Source organism: Tetrao urogallus (assembly GCF_951394365.1).
Source record: "Tetrao urogallus genome assembly, chromosome: 8".
In the NCBI taxonomy this organism is placed as follows: domain Eukaryota; kingdom Metazoa; phylum Chordata; class Aves; order Galliformes; family Phasianidae; genus Tetrao; species Tetrao urogallus.
This window is the reverse complement of record NC_136821.1, coordinates 15051438-15079384: the sequence shown is the minus strand read 5'-3', so window position 1 is coordinate 15079384 and position 27947 is coordinate 15051438. Positions and strand designations below refer to the sequence as shown.

The 27947-nt window shown below is 60.5% G+C and overlaps 1 protein-coding gene across 1 annotated transcript; it reads right to left on the bottom strand.

Annotated features, from left to right (window-relative positions):
* Nucleotides 1–393: 393 nt before the first annotated feature.
* ASIC4 (acid sensing ion channel subunit family member 4) lies at nt 394–18622 on the bottom strand (the record flags this gene model as incomplete). Its single annotated transcript, XM_079539436.1, has 10 exons — nt 394–513; nt 660–764; nt 1072–1151; nt 1400–1491; nt 1888–2041; nt 2125–2181; nt 2431–2590; nt 2791–2918; nt 3075–3219; nt 18047–18622. 10 exons carry the CDS (start codon nt 18620–18622, stop codon nt 394–396), a joined length of 1617 nt encoding a protein of 538 aa, XP_079395562.1.
* Nucleotides 18623–27947: the final 9325 nt, after the last annotated feature.

Sequence of the window (27947 nt, the reverse complement as noted above, 5' to 3'; positions counted from 1 at the left end):
ATTCTCTGGGAGGGGAAGAGTGGTCCTGGGGGGACAGTGCAGGGCAGAGACTGCCCTCAGGAGAGGTCAGTGGGGAGGGGTTTGGAGGGATTTGCTCACCCCTTGCACGCGCTGCCTTGCGGGGGGGCCCTGCTCCCCCAGTCCCCCCCTAGTGTGCCTGTCCTTGCCCCTTGCTGGTCTGCTCCCTCAGGCAGGCAAGGGTGTGAGGCCACTTCTGCTGCTGGCTGGCAGGGCAGCCCCGACTCTGTGTGCTTGAGACAGGGCAAGCAGAGGGGCTGGACGAAGGGGCTGGGGGCAGCGACAGTGCCGGTCCCAGGGCCACAATCCCGCTCCATGAGGATGGGGCTGCAAGGAGTGGGGAACCCCAGCTGAAACCCCCTGACCCCAGCTGGCTTAGCAGGCGAAGTCCTCGAAGACGCCCTGATGAGGGTAGTGGTGACGGTGGTGGTGGTTGGGCAGGATGCCTGCATTGTAGGTGCCCTCCACATGCCGGCCCAGTGTCTCACAGGGGCTCTGCAGGGATGGCAGCGTCAGTGGTGATCCTGCCTGTCCCCATTAATTCCCCCATTCCAGCCTGGCTCAGCAACCTGAGGCCATCAAGCTCCCTGGCTCCTGGGAGTGATGTCCCTTTCCCATGAAGCTGCTCATGTCCCCAGTACCTGGTCCTTGAGCTCCTCCAGCCCCAGCGTAGCAATGCTCCCCGAGGGCTTCTTCAAGGGTGGCTTGGAGCGCCGCAGGACACGACTCACCCTGTCACGGATCACCTGGGGGCAGAAGGGGATCAGCCTTGTGGCACCCACAGACAGATAGGACCCTGTGGGAGCAACCCAGTCTGCATGGGCCTGCCTCATGGTCACTGCTGGCCCAGGGACATGGGGTGATGCTGGGTACAGCATTTCTGCCTGCATCCCTTTGAGGGATGCTGGGAGACCCATCCTCCTCCCACCGCCTCCTGCTGGGAGTTCCCCAGTTTGGGAGCTGTAGGTAGATGGCCCTCTTGGATAGCATGGCACTTCTCCCCAGAGAGTCTTGCCCCTGTTGGCACCACGCTCCTTAGAGGACTCAGAGCACCTCATAAATGTAGTCCAGGATCTCCAGGATGGTAAGGATGCTAGCGCCGATGAACAGGCCCATCTGCCCCCCGATGTCCCCTGGGGAGGAAGAGAGAGAACTGGTCACTAGCAGGTGGTGCACAGCCTGAGCAAAGCCATTGGGTCTGAGGCCAGACAGCAGTGCCAGGGCAGCAGGATGGAGGGGGACAGTGTGGTGACTGGGCTGCATGATGGCACGGGACAGCATGGTGATGGGATCAGGGGCTGCAGGATGGAGGGAGCAGGTGTTTGCAGGATGAGGGATGGCCAGCCATGAAGAGGGTCCTGAGGAAAGGCTGGGGAGTCACCGAGAAGCCCAGCAAGGTCGTAGGCTTTCTTCTGCTCAATGGCCTCATAGTTGAGTGCCTCGAAGAAGATGTCCAGCACCAGGAAGTTCTCCCTGTGGGGACACCATGGCTGTCACCAGCCCACCTTCCACCACTGAGCCCAGACTCCTGTAAGCCCCTCTCCCCTCTCCCCTAGTCCCCTAGGCCCCTTAGAGCTCCCTGGTGTGTTATTTAGGCTGAATTTACAGGACGCTGGTTATGGTAGGACAGGGAAGGGACATGTCCTGGACTTGGTGGGATTGTGGGGTGGGGACATGCAAGCAGGGAGGATACCAGGGAGGACACCACAACCACCCTGGGGAGAGGATGCTGGAGGGACTGTGTGTACCAAGACCTGGTATACACAAACTGCCAGGAGCAGGGTGGGGGCATCCCAGATTCCTAGAATCCCTTGTCCCTACATGCCTCTGAGAGCCATCCCAGCCCCCTTCCTGCCCCCAGCAGCTCACCGAATGTAGGTCTCATTCTTGTTGTACTTTCGGGCTAGGTAGCGTGCTGAGCCCTTGTTGGGGATGCGCACCATGGAGATCTCCTTGCCGTAGCGGGTAAGGTTGCATGGTGTGGGGCAGCTGCAGCGCTCCTGGCTGTCCTCCACTGCTGCATCTGGAGGCATGCAATGCTGGGCACAGCTGCACCCCCTGATCTCCCCCGGCTCACCCAATCTCCTGCCCATCCCCCAAACCTACCCAGCGTGTGGTCAGCGCACTCGATGTACACATTGGGAGAGCAGATGGACTCATTGCCTGTGGAGAAGCACCGGGTCAGGGGTTGGGAATCTGATCCCCCTCTCCTATGCTCACTCCCCAAAAGCTGTGGGGGAGACTGGGAAGGGGCTAAGGGTTGCAGAGTGATGGGGGTGAGCGTTGGGTGCAGAAGGATGGGAAAGCAGTGACCCTTGGCTGCAGTGGCCATTGGGTGCAGGCTGGAAGAGGCAGCCCTGGGAAGGAGGAGGGGAGTGTTGGGGAGGCCCCCACAGCAGGCACACCCCTCACCTGGCATGTGGACCATGCGGCAGTGGCAGCTCCGCACCACGGCCTCCTTCTCGCACTGCAGGCGGCAGGCAGCAATGCTGTAGGTATCGTAGCCAGGCAGGGTCTGCTCTCCCTGCACACTGGCCCGGCAGTTCCCCCATGGCTGCGGCAGGTAGGTGAGCTGCCAGGGTGAAAGGGTACCATTGCAGCGACACATGGTGCTGGGGGTGCTTCCCTGGGGCTGCACCACCCAGCACCACCCAGCAGAAGTTGGAGTTTCATGGGGAAAAGTGGTATCTCCATGAATGGCACTGCCCAGCTGCCCTCCCACTTGGCTCCACACCACCTCAGCCTCATACCAGCCCTCTGAGCCATACTTACCCGCTGTTCCTGGCAGGACACGAATGTCTGGAAGCCGGGCGAGACACCGAAGCCCAGCTGATGGATGTAGGGCGGCTCATCCTGGCTGTGGATCTGGACACGGATGCCAGCTTCGAAAGATGTCTCATCTGTGGGAGATGGAAAGGGAGAGTGGGCAGCCAGCACTGTCCCAGGGCTGCATGCCTGCCCACGGCACAATCCCTCAGCCACACCCCTGTACACCCCAGCACCCACATCTCAGCCCCAGCACCCCCAGTGTCCGGCTCACCCGCAGCCCCACTCACTGGTCTCCCTCCAGATAGGCAGGTATTCCTCTTGCTGGATGTCCAGCATGATCTCCAGCCCGTTGCCCATGCCACCCTGGCGGGTCACTCGAGGGTTCCTCCGGTCCCCATTGAAGGTGTAGCACTTGCCATAACGTGTATAGACCTGAAGATGGAGATGGAGAGGGATGGTGAAGAGCCCTCTGCAAGCAGGTAACATCCATTGCCCTCTTTACAGGATGCATCAGTCCCTGGGATGCAGGCTAGTGTGAGGCAGGGACTCACAGGGGTGAAGTGCTGCGGGCCACAGCGCTCGCCCTGGAAGCGACACTCCACCAGCATGTCCTCTATCTGATGGCTCAGGCGGTGGAAAAAGCTCTGCATGGTGCGCTCGGAACGACGGGGTGGCAGGAAGCGTGAGTAGTTGGCAAGGCGCGTGAGCCAGCGGCGCTTCTCCTCCCCCAGCATGGCCAGCAGCTCAGGCACCAACGAGCGGTCCTCTCGAGACAGCCCCAACCACTGCCCCACTGAGTACAGGTCAGGCTTGGTGAGCTGCAGGAAGCGTGCCCGGTTCGGGTTGCAGAGAGTGACAGCCGGGAAGCGGAGCTGGGGCACTCTGGCCAGGCGTGCCCGTGTGTGCACGGGGCGTGAGAGCAAGTGGTGCAGGCGGTCGGTGGCCCCAGTGGCCAGCAGCCCTGCAGAGGCCAAGAAGGCCAGGCCCCAGAGCAGGCGGCGCAGGCGGGACTGTGGCCGTGTGCCCATGTAGTGCAGCCCTGGAATGCGGGTAGCACGCAGAAAGCCACCCTGTGCTGGTGCCAAGGCTTCTTCATCCGGGCAGCAGGATTGGGGCAGCGGCATGGCTGTGATCAGGACAGATTCTGTGTGCTCACGCTACAGCCCTGCTCACCGTCTCTCTCCTGGGAGCCTTTTGCTCGGCACCTTCCCAGAGCCGAATGTGGCAGGCGCTTTCCTGAGCTGTGACGGGCGAGGGGAGGGAGAGGAGGGGGCTGGTGCCGACGCACGCCTTCCCCAACCTCGATTTGGGAATGGAAAATTCCTCCCCAAGCCGGGCTGGGGGTTGGGGTAATGTGGTGCTACCCCAGGCTTGGTGTCCCGGCTGCCCCCCACGCCCCAGGGCAGGGGCACGGGGATGCCACGTCCAGCTCCTCACCCAGAGAAGCTGCACCCCAGCGCACCCCTCCCTGCTCTCTGGCCCAGGGTCCTGCACGCAGCCCCAAGGGCGCCCAGCGATGTGGGGCAAAGCGGCTGTGGAGCTGGGAGCCCTTTCCCTGAGCTGGCAGCACGGTGCCAGGCCTGAGGGGACCATCACCGTGTGTGGCCCCACTCGCCACCGCGGTCCCCGGCTCCCCCGGCGCCCCATCGCCCTCCATCCCCGCGGGGCTGCGTCGTGGGCCCGGTGCTGCGTGGGAGCCCGAGCCCGGCGAGCGCTTTGAAGTGACGGCTGCGGCTGTGATCAGAGCGCGGTGGCGGCGGGGGGAGGCACGCCGGCTGTCGGCAGGGCCCCGACAGCTCGTCAGGCCGCTTCAAAGCGCTCCCCGCAGCCTCCACTCTCCCGGCAGCCCGCACCGGGGCCCGCGGGGCCGGGATCCGCCAGGGGGCAGCAGGGCGCCGCGCTAGGCCAGGCCCCGCCGGCTCAAGGCTGGGCGCTGCCCGGCCTCGCGGCCCGGCCCGGAGTAGGGTGGGGGTAGGCCAGCAGTAGGGCAGGAGTAGGCCCGGGACAAGCCTCGGGCAGGCCTTGGGTAAGCTCCGGCTGGGCCTCGGGCCGCGCCGGGCTGGAGTAAGGGCCTTGTCCCAGCCCCTCAGACTGCAATGGAGAGCAGTCTGCCCCGTGGCACGTGAGGCCTCTCCCACAGCACAGTGCTGCCTTGGGTCCTCTGTGCTATAGGCTCCCTGCCCTCGGCACCTCCGGGACAGCCTGGAGCCTCACCCCGGCACAGGGAGCAGCCCACTTGTGCCCCCACTCCTGGGACTCGTGCCAGTGCCTCTGTGTGGGGCTGCCAGAGCTTGACTCCTCGCTGAGATTGATTGCGGCTCTGAGAGCTGGAGGCTGCAGGCCTGATAGCATCAGCCCTGCACACACCAGGGCAGCTTTTATATTAGTTTTCGTTAAACGGAGGATGAGCTTCCCCAGCTAGAGGAAATGTCATTTCTCTGAGTGCTTCCATCTCGTGTCAGCTCAGACATCTGCGAGCAGCATCACTATTACCCTGCAGCAGGGTGAGGGATGCGGCAGGACGCAGAGGCAGGGCACGTGGGGACAGGTGACCCCAGGGACATGGATGGGGCTGGGCAGAGCAGAAAAGATCTGGAGGTTTCAGTGGCTTCATCCCCCATCCACTGCAGCCACAGGCAGACAGGCACAGCCACTGGTGCAGAGGGCGGGCAGGGGTGCCCACAGCTCACAGCTGAGTTACTCACTTGTCGGCTGCTAGGGTGCTGAGGACAGCTGTGAAATCTCGCTGGCGAGAGCACAGCACAGTCCTGAAGGGCTTTGGCTTTCCAGCATGACAAACCCAATTAGATAACAGGGAGTGCGAGAGGAGGAGAAGGAGGAGGAGAAGAAGAAGGACAGAGGAGAAGGGAAGATGATTTTCTCCCCACAGCTGACCCAGAAAAATGCCTTGCGGGGTGGAACGCATGTGTTCTGCTGGGACGTGGGCCCCTGGCCTCTCTGTTCCTCTCAGAGGACACCCATGGGTGCTGCAGGCCTCAGGGTTGGGAGCAGGGCTCCCGCATCACCTCATGGTCTGCCTGCTCAGCTGCCACACACCGGCATCCCCACGTAGGGGAGACCCCATTAGGGAGGTAATTTCTCAACACGATTCCTCATTTCCCTGCTCTCTGCTGTGGAGACACTTTGACCTTGACAGAAATAGCTGCTGGCGCCGCAGCAGGCAGATCCCAGCCAGAGATCGCTGCCACTCAGGGGCTGAAGTTTCCTTCTCCCACCCCAAGTATGCTGGGACCCCTGCATCCTCATCCCACCCCGCAGAGTTCCCTGTCCTGCTCTCCTGGTGCTGGGCATCCTGTGGATGCTGGCCCTCAACATCCTCACCCCAGCCCACTTGCTAGCACTGAAGTTTCCTCTGACAGGGGAGCACAAGGGTTGGCCCCACACATCCCCAAACCCCCCTATCCCCACCATGACAAGACCATTGTGTCTGCCTCTGGCTGATCCCAGCTCACACAGGTATTTCTGCGGCTTACACGGCTCCCCACGGTATTTAGCCTCTGGAAGACGACATTAAACATTGCAAGCAGCAACAAATCCTGATTGCTCTGCAGAGACAAGAGGCCGCACTAAGCTTCCAGCCAAATGTTTGCATGTGAGGGAAACGAGCTGCAGCATGTGTGGTGCAGGCAGGTCCTGCTCCTGCATCCCAGGACACACAGCCCTGTCTTGTGTCCCTGCAGGAACATGCAGCTGTAGGACACGGGCACCCGCTGGACCCAGACATCACCAGCAGGTTGGGGATGGAAGACCAGAGTGCTGCTGCCCTAGGAATGGAGGGGTTGGTGATCAGGGTTGGCCATCCAGGGGTGTCCTCTAGATGATGTGCGCAGAGCTGGGGTGATGCCATCTCCTTAGATGCTGCCTCCCACTCTGCTATTGTCCCCTTGAAACACTGCAGCACTGGCTCTGCTGGAGATCCCCCCCCCCCCCACTGCCCAGAGCCCTCAGTTGTGTCCCCAGCATCCCACCCCTTGCACAGAGCTGACAGTTCCCGCCTGGGTGCCCAGAGAGGGAAGCCGTAGCGCTGACGCCAGCATTGCAACTGCCCAGGATATGAGATCCGCTTGGATTCAGCAATTTCAACTCATTTCAAGCCCGATTCTGCAGCAATTTTCTGAGCCAGTGGGATGTTTTTGCCTTTGCAAGCGTCCCCTCTCATGCATGGTCACACCATTTCCCTTCCCCGCTCTCTGGAGGGATGGGGACCAGTGCCAGCTTGGCTTTATTCCAGCTTCAGCACAGTGCAATTGTCCCCTACGCTTGCAGCCCTCTGCAATGTGCCTGTTCCCCATGCAGGGCTGATGCTGGCAGCAGGGATGGCTCCTGCTGGATTCAGCCCTACTTGGGCACAGGACTGACACCTCCATTGGGCTCTGCAGCCACAGTGCTGGGACAGCAGAGTAGCACTGGCCCCAAGCAGGGTACACCAGCACCAAGCTGGGCTCTGCAAACGGGTGCTCTGGAGCATCCTCCACAGCATTCCAAATTGCATCAGATGTCCCTGAAACAAGGGCACATCCTGGAGGGTCCGGGACCCCTCCTGCTACCTCCTCACACAGATGTGCTGCTCTGCGCAGGGCCAGCTGAGCCAAAGCAAAGACGTGGGAGTTGGGGCTGGTGCAGCCCCACTGGTGCCAAGTGGGCTCGTGGCCGGAATACCAAGTGCTCAGCTGTGCTGTCAGCTGGCAGAGCTGCTGGGGCACCCGCACTTGTGTGGAGCCCTTCCCACAAACCACCACCCCAAGGGCCACACCACCAGTGCCAGGGTGGATGCAACACCAAGGCTAGGGGCTGGGACCCGTGGTCCTCAGTGCCAGCACACAGCCTCCTTCATCAGTGCAACGAGTGCCATCTCAGTGTTGTTCTTTCCCTCTTTCCCCTCCTAGAGGGGCGGGGGCAGTCCCAGCTCCTTACTGATCTCCTCATTTCCAACCTAAATTTATTCATGGCCAGTTTGTACCATTTGTTCTCACGCCAGCATTGTCCCTCAGCTCAAATAGCTCTCTTCCCTCCCTTGTGTTTACTCCCTTGATGTATTTATAAACAGCAATCCCATCCCCTCACAGCCTTTCTCCTGCCAGCCCACACGTGCCAATTGCTCCCATTTCCTCTCCTAATTCAGGTTGTGCTTGCCTGCACAGCCCGCTGCCCCGCGCAGCATCTGCTCCAGCTCCCACAGCTCTCTGCCCAGCAGCCACGCTTCTGCAAGGCTATGCAGAACCGTGAACATGCCCTCTGCATCCCACAGCAGCTGTGGGGCAGCATCCCACCGGGGCTGGACCACTGCCCTGACCACAGGGCAGGCAATAGCTGGTGGGGCTAAGCTGCTCCCTGCAGTTCTCCCAGCTGCTCTGCAGCTGCTTGTGCATTCGTGCCATTTGCTTGCACTGAGCACTTTAAAGCCGACACGGAGAGGGTCACCTGGGTGGTTTGAAGGATCCAATGCAAAGGGAATTGCTGAAAATGAAGAGCTGGGGCTGCTGACAGATGATGGGGGATGGTGTCCAGTGCAGAACAGGGATGCAGAGGGGCAAGGACATGAGCTGGGGGGCTCAGCTCATCCTGGTGGCAGCCAGTAAACCTCTCTAAGATGCTGAGCACATGGTTGGGTGCTGAGCTGAGGGTTCTGCCCCATGGCACTGCCCCATGGCTCTGTAAGAAGGTTGGTGTGGACTGAGCCAGAGGCACCAGGGAGCCAGAGGGACTGGGAAAGGTGAACAGCAGGAGGGAGTGCTTCCTGGCAAGGGTTTGGCCCATACCAAGCAGTACTTCTGCCATCTCTGTACACTCCCCCTGCACTCCCCTGCCAACTCTGCATCCTCAGACCCCCCCGCACACTGGGCATGTAGCCCCCAGGCACGCAATGCACATCATGCTCCAGAAAATCGCTGTGATGGGCTGCAGCCCAGCCTCGCTCTGCTGCAGACTGAACAAAACACACGCACAGAGCAATAATTGTGGTTTTGGGTACTGGGCTCCAAATGGCGGAGATGCGGTGCCATGTGCTGTGCCGTGCAGGCGCGGCACGGCTGTGCCACTTGGCTGCAGGACCGGAGGATGGTCCCCACCTTGTGGTCTCGTGTCCAGATGCAAGGCTGAGCCCATCCATCCCGCACACTGTAGGAAGCAGGGACATCAGGAATGCCCCAAGGTGGGGCACGCAGGGTCCCCGGGGCCAGACAGAGATCGAGCTCTGCTCTCTGCGTGCTGTCACTCCGCAGTACATCAGTGTCCAGCATGGTGCTGGCAGCAGCAGCCCCAGGGACTGCATCCCTTTAGAGGCAGATGTGCAGCAGCACTGTGCCCATCCCCAAAGGGTTAACAAGCAATTTCCTTTGCTGACAGCTCGGAGACTGTTCACTATCGACTGCGGGAGAATAAGAGGGGAGAAGCAGCGAGATAAAAAGGCAGCAGAGCTGGCACCGCCTGCTTAATCCCAGCGTTTAATCTGCTGGGGCAGCGCAGGCAGCCTTATCTCGCCGTCCTTCTGCTGCTCCATCTCATTACCGTTCCCACGGCTGCGCGGCCGCACCGCCAGTAAATGCGGGCGCTGAGCCGGCTTGCACAGCCCGGGGCAGCAGCTTCTGCCAGCGAGCCTCGCCGTCCCCGCACTGCCTGGCACCGCGGATGGCACCGCAGCTGTAATTGTCCCCTGCCCGGCCGGAGCAGGGCACGGGCAGGGGGTGCTCTGCCTCTGCCACACATTCCTTGCTCTTTGTCACTGTGCGTGGCACAGCCTCAGCTATGTGCGTGCTGCCCTGATTCCATGCTACCTGCCCAATCCACTGGGCACACCGTGGCTGGCATCATGGGGCCGCCCCACTGCTGCTCCACTGCATCCCTGCAGGTGTTTGCAAAAGCACGGTCCCTCCAGCCGTGGCAGCTATCTGTGAATCTGCAGCACTGCCGCCGCGCAGATGAAGCCTCCGTGCTCGCCCGGTTGTCACAGGGGTTATCCTGTTGCCTGCGGATGGGCTTACACTGATAAGATTTATTGTCAACCCAGCTGGGATGCTGCCAGAGCCTCACTGCCTGCTCCTCTTGCTGAGTGATGGCATGGCTATACCACCAGCCTGAGGACAACAAGCCCAGCCCAAAGCGAGCACCCCAGAGGGTGAGGCAGGATGCTGCTCCCCAAACTGGGCCAAGCGCATCGGGCTGTCAGCCCACCAGGCTGGAAGTGCTGTGCTGGCTTCTGGGCAGTGGCGCGTGCTGCTCCAGCAGGGTCCCAGTGAGCCGTGCCCCAACACTGGCAGCCCATCTGTGCTGCTGGAGATATGCTGATGGGGCTGGCAGCTCAGCTCCTGTCACAGCCTGGTGGCTTCAAAGCTCTCTGGTGTGCTAGGACTATATGCAGGAGGAAAGTGGGGCAAAGCCCCCATCCTGCAGCTGGCCCTCAGCACTGTGTCAGAGCTGATGCCTCATGCACGGGCAGAATATCCAAAAAAAGGGAACGCAGCCCCAGAGTGCCTCCCTCGAGTCCCATCACCAGCCCCCACACCATACTCCCCAGCGCTGATTTCCCTGGGGCTGGCAGGGATTGACCTGAGCCACCTGGTGAGGCTGTACTGAGGCTGAACTGAAATAAATCCATGAACAGAAGGAGGGAAGCAAACTGCAACCATCTCCCTGTCCCCAGAGTCACCGCATGAGTCCTGCATAGCTCTGATTACACCACTCCACGCCAGCCCCTGTCACCCCACTGACTCCCTGCTCCTGGGGCTTTGCTCACTGCACCAACACAGTCAGACAGGGCTGGAAGAAGCAAGGCATAAACAAACAGTCCAAGCCTCTGCTGCACCCTCATCCCCAGAGCCAGCACGTGGGTCAGAGGGGTGGCAGGGGCCAGTGCCAACTGCCAGCACATCGGGACGGGAGTGAAGTGGGGTGATCACAGCCCAGCGGTAAAGGGCTCGTTAATAGCTGAGCCCTTTTAGTAGAGATTAGGGAGCTGCACGGCTTTGATCTTTGATTGCCAATTTGCATCTTGAAGGCGCTGGGACCTCATCCAGTCTCAGCGCAACCCTTTGTGGTTATCTCGTGGCTAATGGATTTGTTCTTAATGCTGGAGCGTGCAGGCTAAAGGCTGATTAAACCCTCTCCGCGGCGCTAAATCAATGGAACAAACATGATAGGGGATGGCTCTCCCCAGCCTGTGTGCTCCTGGGGGTGGGGACGGTTGGTTGGGGCACCCCTCCTTGGGGCCAGGAGCTCAGGTGACAACAAAGCTCCCCCCGAGAAGCTGCATGGGGAGGGAACCTGGCTTCAGGCTCCAGCATTGCAAGAGATGTTCCAAGCGATGCCCACACCTGGGGAAGCTCAGCTGCTGGAAGCCCTGGGATGGAAGCTGAGTACCTGGGACGGGCAGGACCAGGATTTTGGGAATTGGGGAGGGGGCTGCAAGTGGGGTCCGACCCCTCAGAGTGCAGGCTTCTGCTGGACTGTGGCACACTGTGATTCCCATCTACAAACTTTGCTATTGAATAATCTGCCCCCTGCTAATATTTGCTAGTGCAGGAGATAACATGGTCACAGAAGTTAGTAGTGCAGGCATTTCCATCCATGCAGGCTGGTGGCAGCAGGGCAGCTGGGCAGGATGCAGTGCCATGCAGCACCAGTGTGCCCTACCCATGCTGCCCTGTCCCATTCGTGTCAACTCGGTGTCCCTTCCCTGCCTGCCCCAGTGTGTGCACAGCCATGCCCTGATGGGTGAGGCACAGAGCTATGCTTAGATCCAGCTCCAGGAGAAGCCCAGAGTGTTATCAGCCTGGGGAGTTAATTAAGGTCATGTCAGGCGATAAGGAAACAAGATGTCAGAGCGGCAGCAGTGCAGGGGGTCAGAGCCTGAAAAAACTCCTGAAAAGCAACTGCACTGAGATCTGCCAGGCACCATGGATGGAGCAGCCATCACTGCCATGAGCAGTGGGGCTCCAAGGATGCCATCATTCACTGCCAGCTTGGACAAGCTCACCTGGCATGGGGCAGAATGAGGTGGGGCTGAATGGAATGGCATGGGATGGGGTGGCATGGGATGGGATCGCAAGACATGGCATGGGGTGGGGCTGCAAGGAGCTTGCTGGGCTGGTGTAGAAGGGAGAGATGCTGAGCAGCCCTGGTTTTCCTGTCATATCCTTGCACAGCAGCATGGTGCTGGCAGGGCAGGAACTGCCTGCGAACCTCTGCCCGTAATTAGCACATGTAATTGCAGAGCTCTGTGATGAGCAGGACCTCAGCACTGGGCACGCTGGTTGTACCACTCCTGCCTCCTCTATCCACCTCCTGTGGGCTAGGCAAAGAGAGCTGGGCAGCACGGGGCAGTGGGGGCATAGCAGGGCCACAGCTGCCCGGGGACATGGGGACAGGCACAGAGGACACACTGCTGGCTCAGCCCCCTTCCTCTGTAGCCTCAGTGGTGGCTGAGCAGCCAGGACATAATTACTACTTGCATCAATCTCAGCTTTGCATAGTCCTCGCTCCCTGTGCTGACCTGGAGACGGCTGCTCCCTGCCCTGCCAGGGGCTGCAGCAGATGCCTCCTGCACAGAGATGGCCTGGGGACAGCCTCATGCCTGGGGTCACCCCTGGCACTGAGGCATAGCAGGCAGATGGAGATGCTTCCCCACTCCTCTGGGGCTGTGGCTCTGTGTGCTCCCCTCCCTCCTCAGGCTGTGATGAAATAGCACAGATTGCAGCCCTGGAGTGCCCAACTCTGTGCACCCAGGACAGCTTTTTGCATGTCCCCCCACTCGGTGCCCATTACCCAGCTCAGGAAGGGTCCCAGAGGACCCTGCAGGTGGAAGGGATGGGATGGTAACATGCAGGAGGCGAGGGGCACTGCATGGGGATTTGTGGGGTGCAAAGCTACCACCCTGTGGGAGTGTCAGGAGGAATAAGTGCAGCAGAGCACAGCACCTGACAGCATGACAGCTGCTCCTGGCCCAGCGTCACCATGGGGCTGGCTTGGCCATGGGGTCTGGCTGGACATGGGAGGGGACACGGGTACATCCTGGCCCTGGGGACAGCTGCCAGCCCTCTGCAGTGGCTGTCACCAATGTACAGCACCCATGTCTGACCACAGCACACATAGCACCCACACTGTCCTATCCCAGGGGGCATGGCAGACCTCAGCACCACACGTGCCTGCAAGTGGAGCAGAGGGACACAGTCTGATTGCAGCAGGCAGCAATCAGAGCCATGCAGCCCTCCAGTGCAATGGGCACCGGGAATTAAACTGCTAATGAGCTGCAGGCTGGAGGGCCAGCAGCGTGTGATTAATCAGGGGCTCTGGCTGATGAGTTTGGTGCTGACTCTCCCCTCCCACCCCATGGCCCTGGTCCCATATATCCCCTGTGCTCACATCCTCTCGCTTTGCTGCCCTCCCCTTTCCAACTGTGCTTGTGTTCCTGGCTTTGCAATCAAGAAGGCAACCTTTTGTTCTGCTGGAGTAAAACCTGTTGATTCTATCCAAGCTGAACCAGCACTTAATGGCCCTTCAGCACCCAGCACGCATCTGCTCCCAGACAGGGCAGCAGCAAGCTAAAGGTACCCGTGCGAGAACCTTCCCCACCCATGCCCAGAGCCCGAGGACTGGCCGCATGGGCAGCAACGTCTCTCAGGGCGCAGACCCCAGATGCATCTGATCAGCCTCTTGCTCCTTTCCTTGCTGCCGCTGACACGAGGCAGCAGCACGTGGAGGGCTGGCAGTGCTCTGCCTGCAGCCACTGCTGGTGCAGCACACCGGGGGCATGGATCAGCGCGCACAGGGAAGGTTTTGCAGTGTAAGCAGGGGATGGCCTCGGACATCAGCCCTCAGCAATGCGCAGGGAGCTGCGTGAAAGCAGCTTGAACCCTGGTCGGTTTTCTTCCCGTTCGCAGCCCTTGTGGGATTTCACACCCTCTTGCCCTGGCTGAGAATGGCTGGGTGGTGCCAGGGGGGAGAGCCGCCCCTTCTCCCTGGCTGCACTTCCACCGAGGGAAAAAAGGGCAGTGATCAACACGGAGCAGGTTCGAGAGCTGCATGTTCTCCCCTATTGCACAATTAATCATGAGAAGTTTTCCCTCCTTTCGTGCATGAAACGAAATTTGGCAGGGCGCTCTGACCACAGGGACGTGCTGCTCGCTCGCCGGTGAAAAACCCGGCCACATCTGGCACAGAGATAACCCCACACCATCCTCTTGTGTGCAGCTGCCATGCACGGAGCATCCTCAGCCCCACAGTGCGCACAGGGAGGAAATGCAGTGCCTTGGGGAGCCCCGTGCTCCTTCTGTGCGGCCCCTTTTCGTGCAGCAGTGACAATGCTGTCGCCTCCACCTCCTCCTGCTACCAGGTCCCTCGCGGTGCCCATCTCCTGTTCCCACCCAGCTGTGTCGCAGCCTCAGCACACTCTTTGCAGGCTCCGAGTGAGCCCAAGCCTCCTCAGCAGCGCTCCAGCTATTTGTTATTGGAAAAAGGGGGAAATACGGTTTTCGACAATTATTGTTTTTTCCACCTGACTGGCTGCAAACTTGTTAATTTTTTTTCTTTAATGTGTGAACAGTGTCGACGGCAGCTGCATGTGAAATGACTCGACGCCCTATCTGCGGGTCCCTGGCTGGCTTTCAGCACTCACACCGCAAACATTGCCTTCTATAAATAAAGGCCTATATCTCATCAATGGCAGAACAGCGGCGCTTTATATAGTCGTCTTACATAAAACCGTCTCTCTTTATGGGCTCCAAACCATTGGCATCACTTAGCGCATCTCTGTAAACCTTCTGTTCCCTCCTCCGAGGGAGCCCCAGCACAGCCACACGGGACGCCATGCGTGCCCCAGCCCCAGGGGACAGCAGTGTTCCCAACCCTGCACACGGGACAGGACACGTGGCACATCCCTGGGGAGCCACACTAGGCGCGGGCGTCGTGGCCGCTGGCTCCCCCCGTATCGGAGACAGGCTTATTAAGTGTGCGATATTAAATTAGCCAGATAAGAGTGTAAGAGCTTTTAAAGTCAATTCATTAAATATAATTATGAAGAGAGCTTTTTTATGCTCCCGGTGATCCGATCTCAATCAGGGAGACGGTGGGAAAGCCGCCGGCTCCTCCAGCATCTCCGCTCCCCCGCTGTGTTGCCCCCACGCCCCACTCCCCCCCATCCCATGGGCACCCACAGTCCTCGCTGCCATCCCACCGCCCCAGCACCCCATCCCCACGCTGCCACCAGGCCTGGAGCCACCCTGCTCATGTCCCTTGCAGGGACACCCAACATCCCACGGTGCCCCAAGAGCTGCTGTGATGAGGGCTGCAGTGACGCCCCCATGTTCTGTGAGCTCCCAGCTGTCATGCCACAGTACCCCACATCCCCACTACCCCACATCTGCCAGCCTCATTGCTGCACTCCGAGACCTGGGCACATGGACACATGGGTATCTGGGCACATGGCTGCCTTGTGCCTGGGTACATGGGGGCCAGGAGTTTTCCCTAGGCTGGGGTCTCTCACACAATGCCATGGCAGGGGTTTGGGGAGCAGCTACCCACTGCTGGGAGCTGCTGGACTGACATTTATTTTTAGACGTGAATTGTATAAATTAGCATTTCTCAGTGGATTAAGCAGCAGGAATTGTGTAAAATTAAATGGCAACGAATTGCATTCAAGTCCCCTGGTTTCTGGCACAAGCGGCGCCTCGAGCTGTGCCTGGGTGGCTCATGTGTAACAGCAGCAGGGCTGCTCTGGACAGCAGCACGGGGAGCCACAGAGATGTGGGAATGGGGATGCACCAGCACAGCACGGCACAGCCTGCTGGGGCAAAATGGGATGGGCAAGTGCCCCGGTGGATGAGCAGCACATCAGGCAGAGGACTGAGACCATTGCAAAAACTGTCGGAAGATGTGACATTTAAGGAGTGTGGTTCTGGCTTTGCCCGCTGTGCAGCACGGGGAACGGGGCACATCCAAGCGAGGGATGCGCAGGAAAAGGCTTCTCCCAGGGCTGCCGACAGCCTGTGCATGGGGCCCAGCTGGCAGCAGGCTGCAGGGGAGCTCGCTGCGGCTCAGTGCTGTCCCCGCCGCCCGAGGAGATTTACAGCCCAGCCCGGCTTTATTGCATGGAAGATGCTTACGCTGGGGATTTTTCTCCCCATAGTTTCTTAATTTGCTATCCCATAAAGAACGAGGATTTGTGACGTTAAATAGGGGAAGATCATTTACCACTCACGGCTCTTACTTAAAGGATCCGCACGAGTTATTTATCGTGCAAGCGGCAGCGCCGGGGGGCACCTCCAGCCGCAGCGGGTGGGCTGCCCAGTGCCACCACGGCTGTCATGCGTGTGGCCATTGTGTGCAGAAGGGAGGATGGCCACCAGCACCCTGTGAATGCAGCTCTGGGGGCTGCAAGGAGAACTTCCCTTCCTTGCGTTCCCTGGGGCCACAGCTGCTGTTTTGGGCACTGGATGCCCTGCAGTGGGGACATGGAGATCGGTGACCTCTGAAAGGGATGTGGTGACCCAGGGCTGGGCTGAGAGTGCTCTATTCCAGGGCACAGTTGGTGGGCATAGCAGCTCCTAACCCACACGCAGCAGCCTGGACCCACCGGTGCCTGGTATGCTGCTGGTGCTGTGCTTCGGTCACCCCCAGGATGAAGCACAAGGGATGGGTTTGGCTCAGGGAGCTGGAGCAACAGCTCCCACTGCAAATGGTGTGCTGCCAGGTCCCCCCGGCAAGGCTTTGGGATGTGGCATGTAGCAGAGGGACCACCCAAGCCCATGCCCTGCACCTTCTGCCCCAAGATTTCCCCTTTGCTCCAGATGCATCAGGAAAGCAGCCAGTGAGAGGTGATGGGGATGCCCCCTTTCTGCTGGCAGCCCCCAGTGCCTTGAGCTCAGGGTTCCTGTGCTGGCGCTCACCAGCACCCACCACCCTCCTGCCTGAAGCCTACTCTGGTGCACAGAGATGGCACACGGGGCAGTCCAGGTGATTGTCCTAATGGTCACTCTGCACACTGCCAAGCTTATACTCAGCCCAAACCCCCGTGCCACACCATGCTGCCACCCAACACAATGTAGCCTTACTGCCTTCCCACAGGTCAAACCCCAAATGCCACATGTCCCACACCAGGGCTCCCTGTGCTCACCCCACTGAACCCCACTCCTCTCCAGCAGCCAAACCCAGGCTGCTCAGCTACAGCAGGCAGGGAGCTCTGCAGAGCCCCAGCACCTGTGGGGTGCCCCTGCTGCCCCCGCTCCCCCTCCCCCCCCCCTTTCCCCAGTATTCCACCCCGCACTGCCCCCCCCCCCCAAAGCACCTCTGAGATGCTGCTTTGCTTAAGACAGCATCACAGAGCGGGCTTTGTGGTGAAGCAGGACGTGCTGCATCAGCCATTTCCAGCCCCACAGAGCCTCCTCTCCCCCCACAGCCCCCGGCATCTCATCCCGCTTCCCGGTACTGAGAGGCTCCGGCTGGCAGCACTGCTCCGGGAGCGCAACGAGCCGAGCAGCCCCTGGCAGCCGTGGGAGAGAGCCGGCTCATTTCCAGAGTCATTATGGTCTGAAAAGGGTCCCATCAGGTATTCAGCCCGTTCAGCACATTTATTTTCCCAAACCACAGCAGGGATTTGCAATTCCAGGCTCAATATTAGCAGAGTTTGCAGTGTCTGGTGATGTGTTCGCAGGTGGCAGCAGGGTGCTGGGCTGGCTGGGGACCCGTGGATACAAAGGGCAATCCAGGGGTTCATGGACGTGGCCGTGCCCGGAGCAGAACCCGCTCAGGGCACTGGGCACGTGTGTTTGCACACACACACGTGCATGTGCCTGCCCAGTCTGCACATATTGCTGTGCATGCCCCACAGGCAGGGGGGATCTGCTAGGTGCCACGGGGTCTCTACCTCTCCATTCCCCTCTCACTCTGCAGAACACCCTGCAATGGAGCAGCTCGACTTGTGGCGAGTTGAGGATGGAGAGGGGCTCCACATCGTTGTGTTCCCCCTTCCCACTGCTCACCCACTTGGGGACCACTCCCCAGCCACCCCCGATCCCCCTCTGCAGCCCTGGGACTGGCGGCAGTGCCGTGCTGCAGCAGAGTGCTTCCACAGAAAGAGCAAGCATCCTCTCTCTCTCTCCGTATGAAACTTGGAGGGAAACTCAAACACGGAGAGATGCAAACTTCAGCAGCCGGAGCGAGCCAGGGAGCCCTGCTCCGACATGGCACAACAGGGTCAGACCCCTTGCACCGATAGGGTCCCCAGGGGGGCACCCAGCTGCGCACTCACCACCGTGAAATCCTGGGAAGAGCAGTTCTCGCCACTGAAGTTGCAGCTCTTGAGCATGTCGTCGAGCTGGTGGCCGGTGCGGTTGACGATGTCGGCCATGTCGGGGTCGGGGTAGAGCAGGTCGGTGGCCTTGTGGCCGTCACGGTCCTTGGGGGGCAGTCCGGTCATGTTGGCCAAGTGGAAGATGTCGGCATCGGTGAGTGCGGAGTGGCGGTAGCGGTTGATGTTGCAGATGGTGATGGCGGGGAAGACCATCTCACGGATGGCTTCTTCGTCCAGGGCCATGACGTGGGGGTGCTCCAGGTAGAGCAGTGCCGACTTGGCCGCCTGGTAGAGGAAGAAGGCGAGAGAGGCCAGAAAGGCGAACGCCCAAAGGGTCTGCCGCACGCCCGGCCGCCCCGTGCCGCAGATGTGCCCCAGGCCGTGCAGCGTGCTGGCGCTGGCGAACGCGGCCAGGTCCCGGGAGCGCGGCCGAGCCGGCTCCTCGATCAGGCTCTCCTTGTCCCCTTCTTCTTTCTCCTTCTGCTTCTCATCCTCTTCGGCAAATTTGATTTTACACACGATCTCAATCGGCATCTGCCCCGCCAGCGAGCTGCCCCCCGGCACGGGCAGCGGCCGAGAGCCCGGCCAGGCGCTGGGAGGGGGCTCGGGTCCCCCCCACGGCCCAGCACGGCGCCGGGAGGGCCGAGCCGTGTCGGGAGGGAGCGCGGCCCCGCTCCGCCGCTCCGAGCCGCCGCTCCCCTCTTGTCTCACTCGTCGATCGTCTCCTTGTGCCTTCGCTTATCAGCACGAATACAGCTGTCAAAAACCCCTCTCTCTCCTCTCCCTCGCTCGGTGTCTCTGCCTCTCTCCTTCGCTCCTCTCTGGTTAAGACCCCGGCAGATACACGCAGCATTTAGGCATCATGTGCTAATAAAATCCAGGGAATACTTAATAATTCAAGACATGTCAACATTATTTCATCGTCAAATAAAGAGCGAGCGCCGGAGAAAGAGGCAGTGTGAAGGGCCCTGCGCCTCCGGGGCAGGGAACGCGCTGCTCCCGCTCTCCAGCCCCGGCTCCAAAGTGCCGCCGGAGCCACTTGTTTGAATGGCCAGGACCCGCCGGAGCCGCGCCGAGCCGAGCCGAGCGGAACCGTGCGGTGCCGAGCCGAGCCGCACCACGCCGTGCCGCGCCGCGCCGAGCCGTGCCGAGCAGTGCCGAGCCGTGCCGTGCCGAGGCGGGCGGGGCACGCAGCCTGCCCCCCGCCGCCGCCGCCGCTCTCCCCGCCTCGCCCCGCCGTGGCCCGGCCCGTGCGCCCCGGGGCAGCGCGGCACGGCGCGGCTCGGCTCAGCGCGGCGCGTGGGGGCGGGCAGCCTGCGGGCAGCTCGCCCGGCGGCTCCCTCCTGCTCGCCCGCCCGCGGACTCCTCCTGCCTCGGCGGCTCCCTGTCCGTTAACCGCCTCCCTGCCGCGGCCCGACGCGCCCCGGCTCGGGTGGCACAGAGACCGTCCGGGAAACCCCGGCCGGTGCGGTCCCGGGAGCTCGTCACCGCGGGCGGGCAGCGCTGCGGGCAGTGCCTCCCCCGAGCCCCCGGCTCTGCTCGCTCCGCGCCTTCCCTGCGCGGGACGTAGCTCCCGTGGCAGCTCGGAAGCCCCGGCCCCCAGCCCCATCCCGCGCCCTGCTCCTGGCTCTGCCCTCGGCCCCCGCTGCTGCCCGGATCCTGCCGCTCCCCGTGTGCGGCTCCGCCGCGATGCGCCCCGACTCCCCGCCTCAGTTTCCCCAGCTGGAAGCGGAGGGTTCGCTCCATTCAGACCCGAGCCGCGCAACCCTCGGGCGGAACCGCAGGGGGAACACCGGCACAAGCTCGGCACCGGGCAGCCCCCGGGAGACGCGGGAGGCAAGTGCCTGACAGGGTACAGGCGGCGAGACCTCGCATCCCCCTGGGGCGCCCGCCGCAGGTCAACGTGACCTTCACTGTGCTGCCGATGCCAACAGCAAAGCTTTCCCCGGCCGTCCAGCGAGCACACACGTATCTTCAATCTTTCCATCGATCCGTGCATGGCACACATGTTCCTGCCTCCGTGCAGGTCAATACGGCATGATGGGCTGCCTCCGGCAGGCAGCACGCACAGCCCAGCCGCCCGCATCACCCTGCTTGGGGTGTGCAGGGCACACGTGCCTGCCCTGGCCCGCAGCAGGGATCGCAGACACCTGAATGCCCGCGGGGTGGGGGTTGTGCCCCATATCCTTCGGGCAAACCCTGCTGTGCGGCTGGCAGACTTCCCCATGGCGTTCTGTGGCCAAAGAGGTGCACCTTCTCCTCCCTCCACTCCTTCTCTGCTGTGACCACTGGCTGTGAGGGTTGGCTGGGATCGGGGTCAAGCTGTGCCCAAATAGGTGGCACTGGGACACAAGCCCCATGCTAGCTGTGGCAGGGTTAGGTCAGGGCATGGCAACGAGCAGGGCCATGGGCGATGTGATGTGGATGGATCTGGCAGGGGGGTGCAGAGGCTGGCAGAGATGCCCACTGCCCAAATGCGATGGGTCCAGCTGGGAACTCAGCTCCTGGGGAAGCACAGGCAGCTATTGCTCCGAGGACTGGCAGCTGGGAGGGCTCAGGGAGATCAGTGCTTGGAAGCTGCTTTCTTCTGGGACACAGTAAGGCACCAGTTGGGATCAGCCCCAGCTGGGGCTTGGCAGCGTGTCCGGTTTCTCGCTGTTCTGCACTGGAGCCTCCCACCTGCAACTGGCTGAGTGTGGCACATGCACACAGAGCTGGCGGGAGGAGGTGAGGAGCAGGCAGGACAGGGGAGCCAGACGGGGACTCACTGGTGGGTCAGGAAATTGGAGTCCTCCTGGCTCACCCTGCACTCTCATGCTGCGCTGGGCTGGGTGATCAGCAGGGTCCTGGCACAGAGCCCACACACTGCGCTCTGATGGCAGGGGGAGGTTGCGAGGGCTGGAGAAGCCAGGACTGGAATTCGAAATGATGTTGACAAATCGGAGAAATGGCCTGAAAACAATCCGATCCGATTCAAAAGGACAAGCAAGAAGAGCTGGGCTGGCTCGGGGAGCAGAAGCGCCCAGTGAGCAGCCAGAGGGCAGGGCTAGTGGATGGGCAGTGGGCAGTGTGACCACGCTCATTGCCCAGGGCAGCCCTGGCTGGGCACACAGCGTGATAGCTGGGTCTACACAGGACACGCAGGGGGCTGTGCACATAGAAGCCAGGATTCCAAATGCCCAGCAGGCAAGCAGCTGTTGGGAAAAGCATCCAGGAGGTAGGGAAGGGGAGGAGAAGCCTCATTGGTTCGGATGTGGAAAGTAGGAGTAGCGCTGCTTGCAGGGCAGCTGAAGCTCTCACTGCTGGCCACAGCTGCCCCATGCCCGGTCCGGGATCAGCCGTCAGGAAAAATCCCCGCTAATTGGAAAGAGCACAGAGGATGGCAATAGTAGAGCAGTGACAGAGGCTGTAGGCAGCGGGGTCTGGGCGAGAGTGGAGGCAGGGACACTGCAGCCTCAGACCATACGAATGCTGTGAGCGCAGCAGGAGGAGCTTTGCAGGGTATTGGGCAGTTGGAGCTGAGCAGGGTGCCCCTCGGCTGGCCCCGACCCACAGCAGTGTGTGCGTGGGACCGATCCTGCCTGCTGCCCTCCAGCACCGTGGTGATGATTCATCCCCTCTGAGACACAGCCGCTGTCCTTTTCTATTCTCAGGCCAATCTGGGAGAGATTTGTTTGTGATTTTCCTGCCTTGCTGCCCAGCCGACAGATTGATTATTGGCTGTGCCCCGTCCATCCGGACAGACTGTGATGCAAAGGCACCAGTGAGGGTCCCCCTGCCCTCTCCCCAGCTGCCAGCACCAGTCCTGGCCATAAGAGGCAGTGGGACTGGAGCCGGAGCTGGATGCGGCCCTGCGCTCACAGGGAGCGACTGTAGGATAATCATTAATTTTGATCTAATTGAAAGAAACGTGGCTGCAAAGCTGCAGTGCCAGTTGGATCCTTCCTGTGCTCCCGTGCCCGCCTGATGGGTCGGAGTGAGCAGCGAGTGCCTCAGCTGTGGGGAGATGTGGGATGACAGGGTGTCTGGTCCCATTATAGGAGTGGGACTGGGCATGGTCAACGCCCCCCACATGTTGGGTGTCAGTCCCCTGTTCCCAGCCATGGGTGGCATCTGCCAGGGACAGCACTTGCATCCATAATGCAACACCCCATCACTGCACTGACCCCGTCTGCATAAAAAACCCTATTAAACACAATACCTTATTAAACGCTTTACCCCAACAAAGTGCAATACCTTAATTAATGCAACACCCCAATTAAGGACAGCACTCCCATTCAATTTATTCCTTCATTAAGCGCAAAACCTCAATTACAACATCTCTTTTGTAAGCTGAGTGCACGAATTCTTGCAAGGTGCCCTGGACACCTTTTGCTGCCTCCTGCAAAACAGCACCGGGATGCCACAGCTTTTGGGTCCTGGCTGTGGGGACGCACCGAAGGGCTTCTGTAGGAACTGAGGGCCTGATTTGGGTGGACAGGGAGGAAAATGTCTGCCCGTGGCTCTGCAGCCATGCATGTGCCCGGTGCAGGGTGCCACAGGCTTGCTGGAGAAAGCTCCGTCGCGGTGAGAATGCTGGGGCCAGCACTGAGCCGGGACTGCCCCATTGCCGTCCCCACACAGCCCCTCTGTCCCCTCCAGCCACTTGTCACCTGCCTTGTGGTTTATAAAACTTTAAAGCTAATGGTGTAATAAACGCCAATAATGATATTGCAGCTGCACCGGGGCACCCTGGGATGAATACATTACGGGAGCTGCGGCAGTTGCGCACGGAGGGCAGCAGCGGGGCTGGGAGGTGGTCCAGCAGTGCCGCTCAGCGCCGGGATGCTGTCCTGGGACGAGCCGCTGGGCAGCCTCCGGTGCCGGGCGTACGTCCTCGTCCTCCAGCCGCGGGACACGGCTGCCGCTCCGTCAGAGCTGCGTGGGCACAGCTGGCACAGCTGGCACAGCTGTGAGGCACCTTGTAGCCACGGGCCGTCCCCGGAGCCGTATGACGGCAAAGGGGCACAGCACAGCTGTGCGCAGGGAGGGCGAGAGCCCTGTGCCACCCTGAGCGTCCCTGTTCAGCACGACCGTCCCTACAGGGGGAGCAGGAGGATGGTGGGCACGGCGGGGCTGGAGCCGCACGGAGCCCATTGCTCTGGTCCCTGGGCATGTCTGCGAAGCGGTGCATCCCAGCACGGCTGGTACCCGCAGGACACACTCCTCCTGCTCACCCCCACCTCGGGGCCGTGGGGAGCTGGGGGAGCATGCCCAGCCAGCAGAGCGTGAGGAGTGGCTCTTCATGCTCTGTGAGACATTGCTCAGCTGCTCCTTCGCGCATGGCTGCGCCGGCAGGCCCTGCCCTGTGTGCCCTACAGCCACCAGGACCGTGACATTGTCATCGGGATAGTGGGCAGCGCCCCTGGACAGTGGGCAGGAGGAGCACTGGAGTGCTGCCCACTGCCATAACAGCAGCTCCTGCCTCCTGCTCATCTGTCCTAAAACAACAGAGCTATAAACTGCCTTGACGCGGCATTACGGCTGAGATTTTAAATGCACCCAAGTCAGGAATTCAAAGTTATGGGTCCCCGAGCAGCCATAGCTCAGCCACATGGTGCCCATTATGGCCCTGCGCGTGCACAGCCACCGCGCCACGGGCAAGGGGCAGAGTTACCATGGGAACCATTGCTTCTGATTCCCTGACATCTGTGTGATTAAAGCCTCAACCTCCGTGCCATGGCCCAACCAATGCAGTGAGGGCACCCCCATGTCCTACGGGCCATCAGGAGCCGTGTGTCCTTATCTCTTCTTGCCCAGAGGGATGGCTGTGAGCTCAGCACCCCACAGCACACAGCCCTCTCCAGCTCTCTTTGTGGTTATGGGCACCCACATCCTCCTCTGCGCTATAACCTGGGCACCAAACATGGGGTGCACTGCAGGCACCAAGTGCCATGCTGCACTGTGTCCTCAGCATGGGGTGCAAACAGAAGCATCAGCATACTGCAGACAGCAGCAGCACGAGCATCGGTCATGCTGAAATGCCAAATGGAACAGGCACTGGGCACACCTGGAACACAGCGCTGCCTGCGGAGATGGCTGAGTGCTCGGCAAACAGGAAAACCACAGCTGGCAATGCTGCTGAAGGCATTTCAGCAGCTGCCACCCAGCACTTTAGACACAGGGTTAACGCTGTGCAAATAACAAACATGCCACAGGTAGTAAGTGCTGAGCACTCTGCAATTACCAGCCATCCCTGGGTATCGTGCGCCGCACACACCGTGACCACAAACGCGCTGAAGGCACCAATTTGATGCAGAGGAGCCTGATAACCTACATGCAGCCAAGGCAGGGCACTGAGTGCTGCAAACAGCCATACGGTGTGCCGGCTTGGGGTGCTGGCCCCATAGGTGTGTGTCCCTGCCTGTCCCCATGGGAGTGACAGCCATGCAGCAGGGCTGCCGGTGCGACGCGTGCTGGTGCGCTCAGGGCCTGTTATTTCATTTTCACTTGTCCCATCCCATTAGCACAGCTGTCTGCCACCAGAGAAGGGAAAATTGATGCTAAACGGGATATCAATTTATCATGGAGTGTGTCACCCTCCGCACGGCTCTGCCAGCCGAGCTGCGGAGACGCGCTGCAGCAGCCAAGCAGCACCTGTAATTAACAGCTCGTCAGTCTCACCGGCACAACGCAGCACAGCCCGGGCACACTCCGGTGGGTGCAATACAGGGAATCCCATCAGGTGCCCCTCCCAGATGGGCACCAGGCGGCAGCGTCATCCCCATGCCCACCCCAGTGCCAGGAGGTTGGTACATGGGCACAGCAGGGTCACAGGATGGGAATGTCCCCATCTCCATACCATCTCCCCTGGCACCTTGCTGCTGCCCCTGTGAGGCAGAGCTGTAACTCACGGCATGTCGGTGCCCAGTGAGTAACGAGCCGGGAGCCCAGCTCCTGGACGTGAGTTACGGCCGCTGCCTGCGCACAGTGAGACATCAATCCCAGCAGGCGGCTCGGGTGGGAACAGAGCATCCATCGTGCCGGGGAGTTGGGATGGCCCATCAGTCCTGGGCAGCAGGGAGCGGGCACAGCTGGTGGGCAGCAGCTGAGGACAGCCCCATCCACATGCCATGGCCCCAGTGCACCCCAAAACAGCAGAATCGGCACCAGCCATCCTGCAGAGCACTGGCTGTGCACTGCTTTGATGTTAAACACTCGGAGATGAAATGTGTGCCCTGGGGCTGGGCACCTCACAGCGGCCGGCCAGCCAGCCTCTGGCTGCGGAGCCGTGCCAGCACCAGGGCCGATAATTGGATGCATGTTTCTTCCAATGAGTTTGTATCATTTTTATGTAAATTTGACATTTTCCTGATGTTCTGTAATGTGCACAAAGCAAGTGCCGCTCCTGCCGTCGGCAAAGCCTATTTCCTTCCTGTCTGAAGTGCTGTGTTGATTTAAGGGCCTGCTAATACACGCAGCCACTCCCCCCCCCCCCGCACACATGCACGTGGGTGCACGTGTCCTTTCTGCACTGATCCGTCTCCATCAGCATGATGGGCAGCACCCAGCACTCAGCCCCGTGCCCACCAACCTGACCGATAGCCCCTTCTGCAGGGGCAGTGCCCTGCACCACAGGACACCAGGTTGGCAGTGGAATGGCCCCGTGGGCTCTGTGCATCCCATCTACTGCCTGCATGCCCCATGTCACCACGGTCCCATCCTTGGGGACACTTTCTGGGGTGCACCATTCCCAGCCTTCTTGCACCATGGAATTTTCCCCAGCTCCATCTCTGGAGCAGGCGAGCGGGTTTCAAAGGCAGCGCTGCTATTTAAAGCCCTTATTGTTCACGTCCTTGACACCGGCAGCTACATCCTGCTGTCGCTCGATGCGAGCGCATCCCGGCCCGGCCAGCCAGAGGAAGGCAGCTAATGAAGAGCCAGCGCAAAGCCGCCTCTCTTTGTCCTGATCACAAAGCAGCTCTCCCAAACAGTCCCCGCCAGTTATTTATAGCTCCCTTCCCCGGGGCACGCCGGGAGTTTCCTGCAGACAGACACAATCCTGGCATTGCTGTGCTGTCCCGGGTGCCCGGGAAGTGCTTGCAGCTGCCCCATGCCCATGTGATCCCATTCAGGGCTGCTCTCTGGGCTGCAGCCAGATGGGTGCTTTGCTCCGGCTGAGGCATGGAGAGGGGCATCCCCAGCCCCGGGAGCACATCTGGAGCACATCTGGTGCATCATCTCCTGTACCCCTTGAGGCATGGTGATATGCAGTGGAGGTCTGGGTCTCTCCATGCAGCACCAAATCACAGCCACGCAATGAAAGATGGGTGCTCTACTGTGCCATGGCATCATTTACAGCCCTGTGGTACCTGATGTGCCTGGCATGGTGATTTATCTGGAAGCCATTGCGGAGCACGTGGTACAGGGAGGAGGATGTGATGGGGATGCGCCTGGGGGCAGCGCCCCTGTGCCATTCATCCCCAAATCCACCAAGAAGTGGTGCTCATTCCTCTGCTGTTCTGGCCACCAGTCTCTCCTCGGCTCCTCGGGATCACCCCTCGGTGAGCAGGGCTGTGGTTTTGTGAAATATGGCCCCTATAAATCCCACTGGGTGCGAGCCATAACTCTCAATATATTTTCAAATATAGTTCAATTATTTTTCCCATATATCATGGGGAAATTGCATCGGCGAGTGGCGGCGCTAAGCAGGGAGCGCGTGGCGGGGCGGTGTTAATAGGATTGTGCATGGTATTATGCATGAGGTCGTTCAGGACACAGTGGGGAACCTCGCGTGCTCCAGAGAGACGGGAAGGAATAAATCAGGCTATTAGCCCAGCACCTTGGTCAGGTCTGCGGGGGATTAATCTCTGCAGCGTGCAGGGATCCAAATGGAAACACTGATGGGCATACTGAGGACTCGATGCACACCTCCACTGAAGCACCAGGAGCAGCATCATGGACCCCAAAGTGGGTCCCCAGAGGACACCCCAGGTTGGCACTGAGTGTCTTGGGGCCTCTCCTGGAGAAGCCTCAACCTTGTGCTTGTGGAAGGGCCTCCTTATTCCCCCTGTGCTGCACTGGGATGGGTGCTGTGGCTGTTCCTGCCGTGCTTTGCCCTACAGCAAGTGCTTGGCCAGCAGGACCCAGGGAGCAGCCACAGCCTTCAGGATGGGCGCATGTAATCAGCCAGGACAGGCACATTTCTGTGTGTTTGCCATGAATATTTATGCAATTTGTGCAGAGCCATTGTGCCTGGTGCAGTGATGTAGCCCAGCCTGCAAGGAGCAGGAGGACCTGGTGGCATCTGTCCATGGCACTGGTATTTTGGGATGCATGGAATCACCCCAGGAGCCACCAGCACCTATTTGGAGCAATAAACTGGTTTTCTGGTGCTTGGCAGGGTGGGATAAAGCCATGATTTGGTGACAAACCGCTGTGTGCCCAGTGAGCAGCAAGCATCCACGATTCACATCTCCCTGCCCATCCTTCTTCTCCTCATTCCTAGTCATACATTCACCCCCCATGTATGATGGCGGGGGTTCCCAAGCTGGAGGCTGCTGTTCTGGACCCCTGCCAGGGGGTGTCCAGGCTGGGATGGAGCTGCTGGCCCTGCTGTGAGGACATGGGTGCCCCCATGGTGCTGGCAGACCTGGATCAAGCAGTGAGTGCAGGTGAGGTTTACAGTAACGGGAAAAACAAATTATTAATCATGAGAGCAGCCCCAGCCGGGCTGTCAGGGCCGCATGGGCTCATGAATATTCAGCATCGGGCTGAGCACTAAATCTCATTTAAATGTCAGGGACCATTAGGCAGACAGGGAGGGGGCTGGGATGGCAGCTCCCCACTCAGTGCCCAGCCCCGCACAGCTGGCAGGACA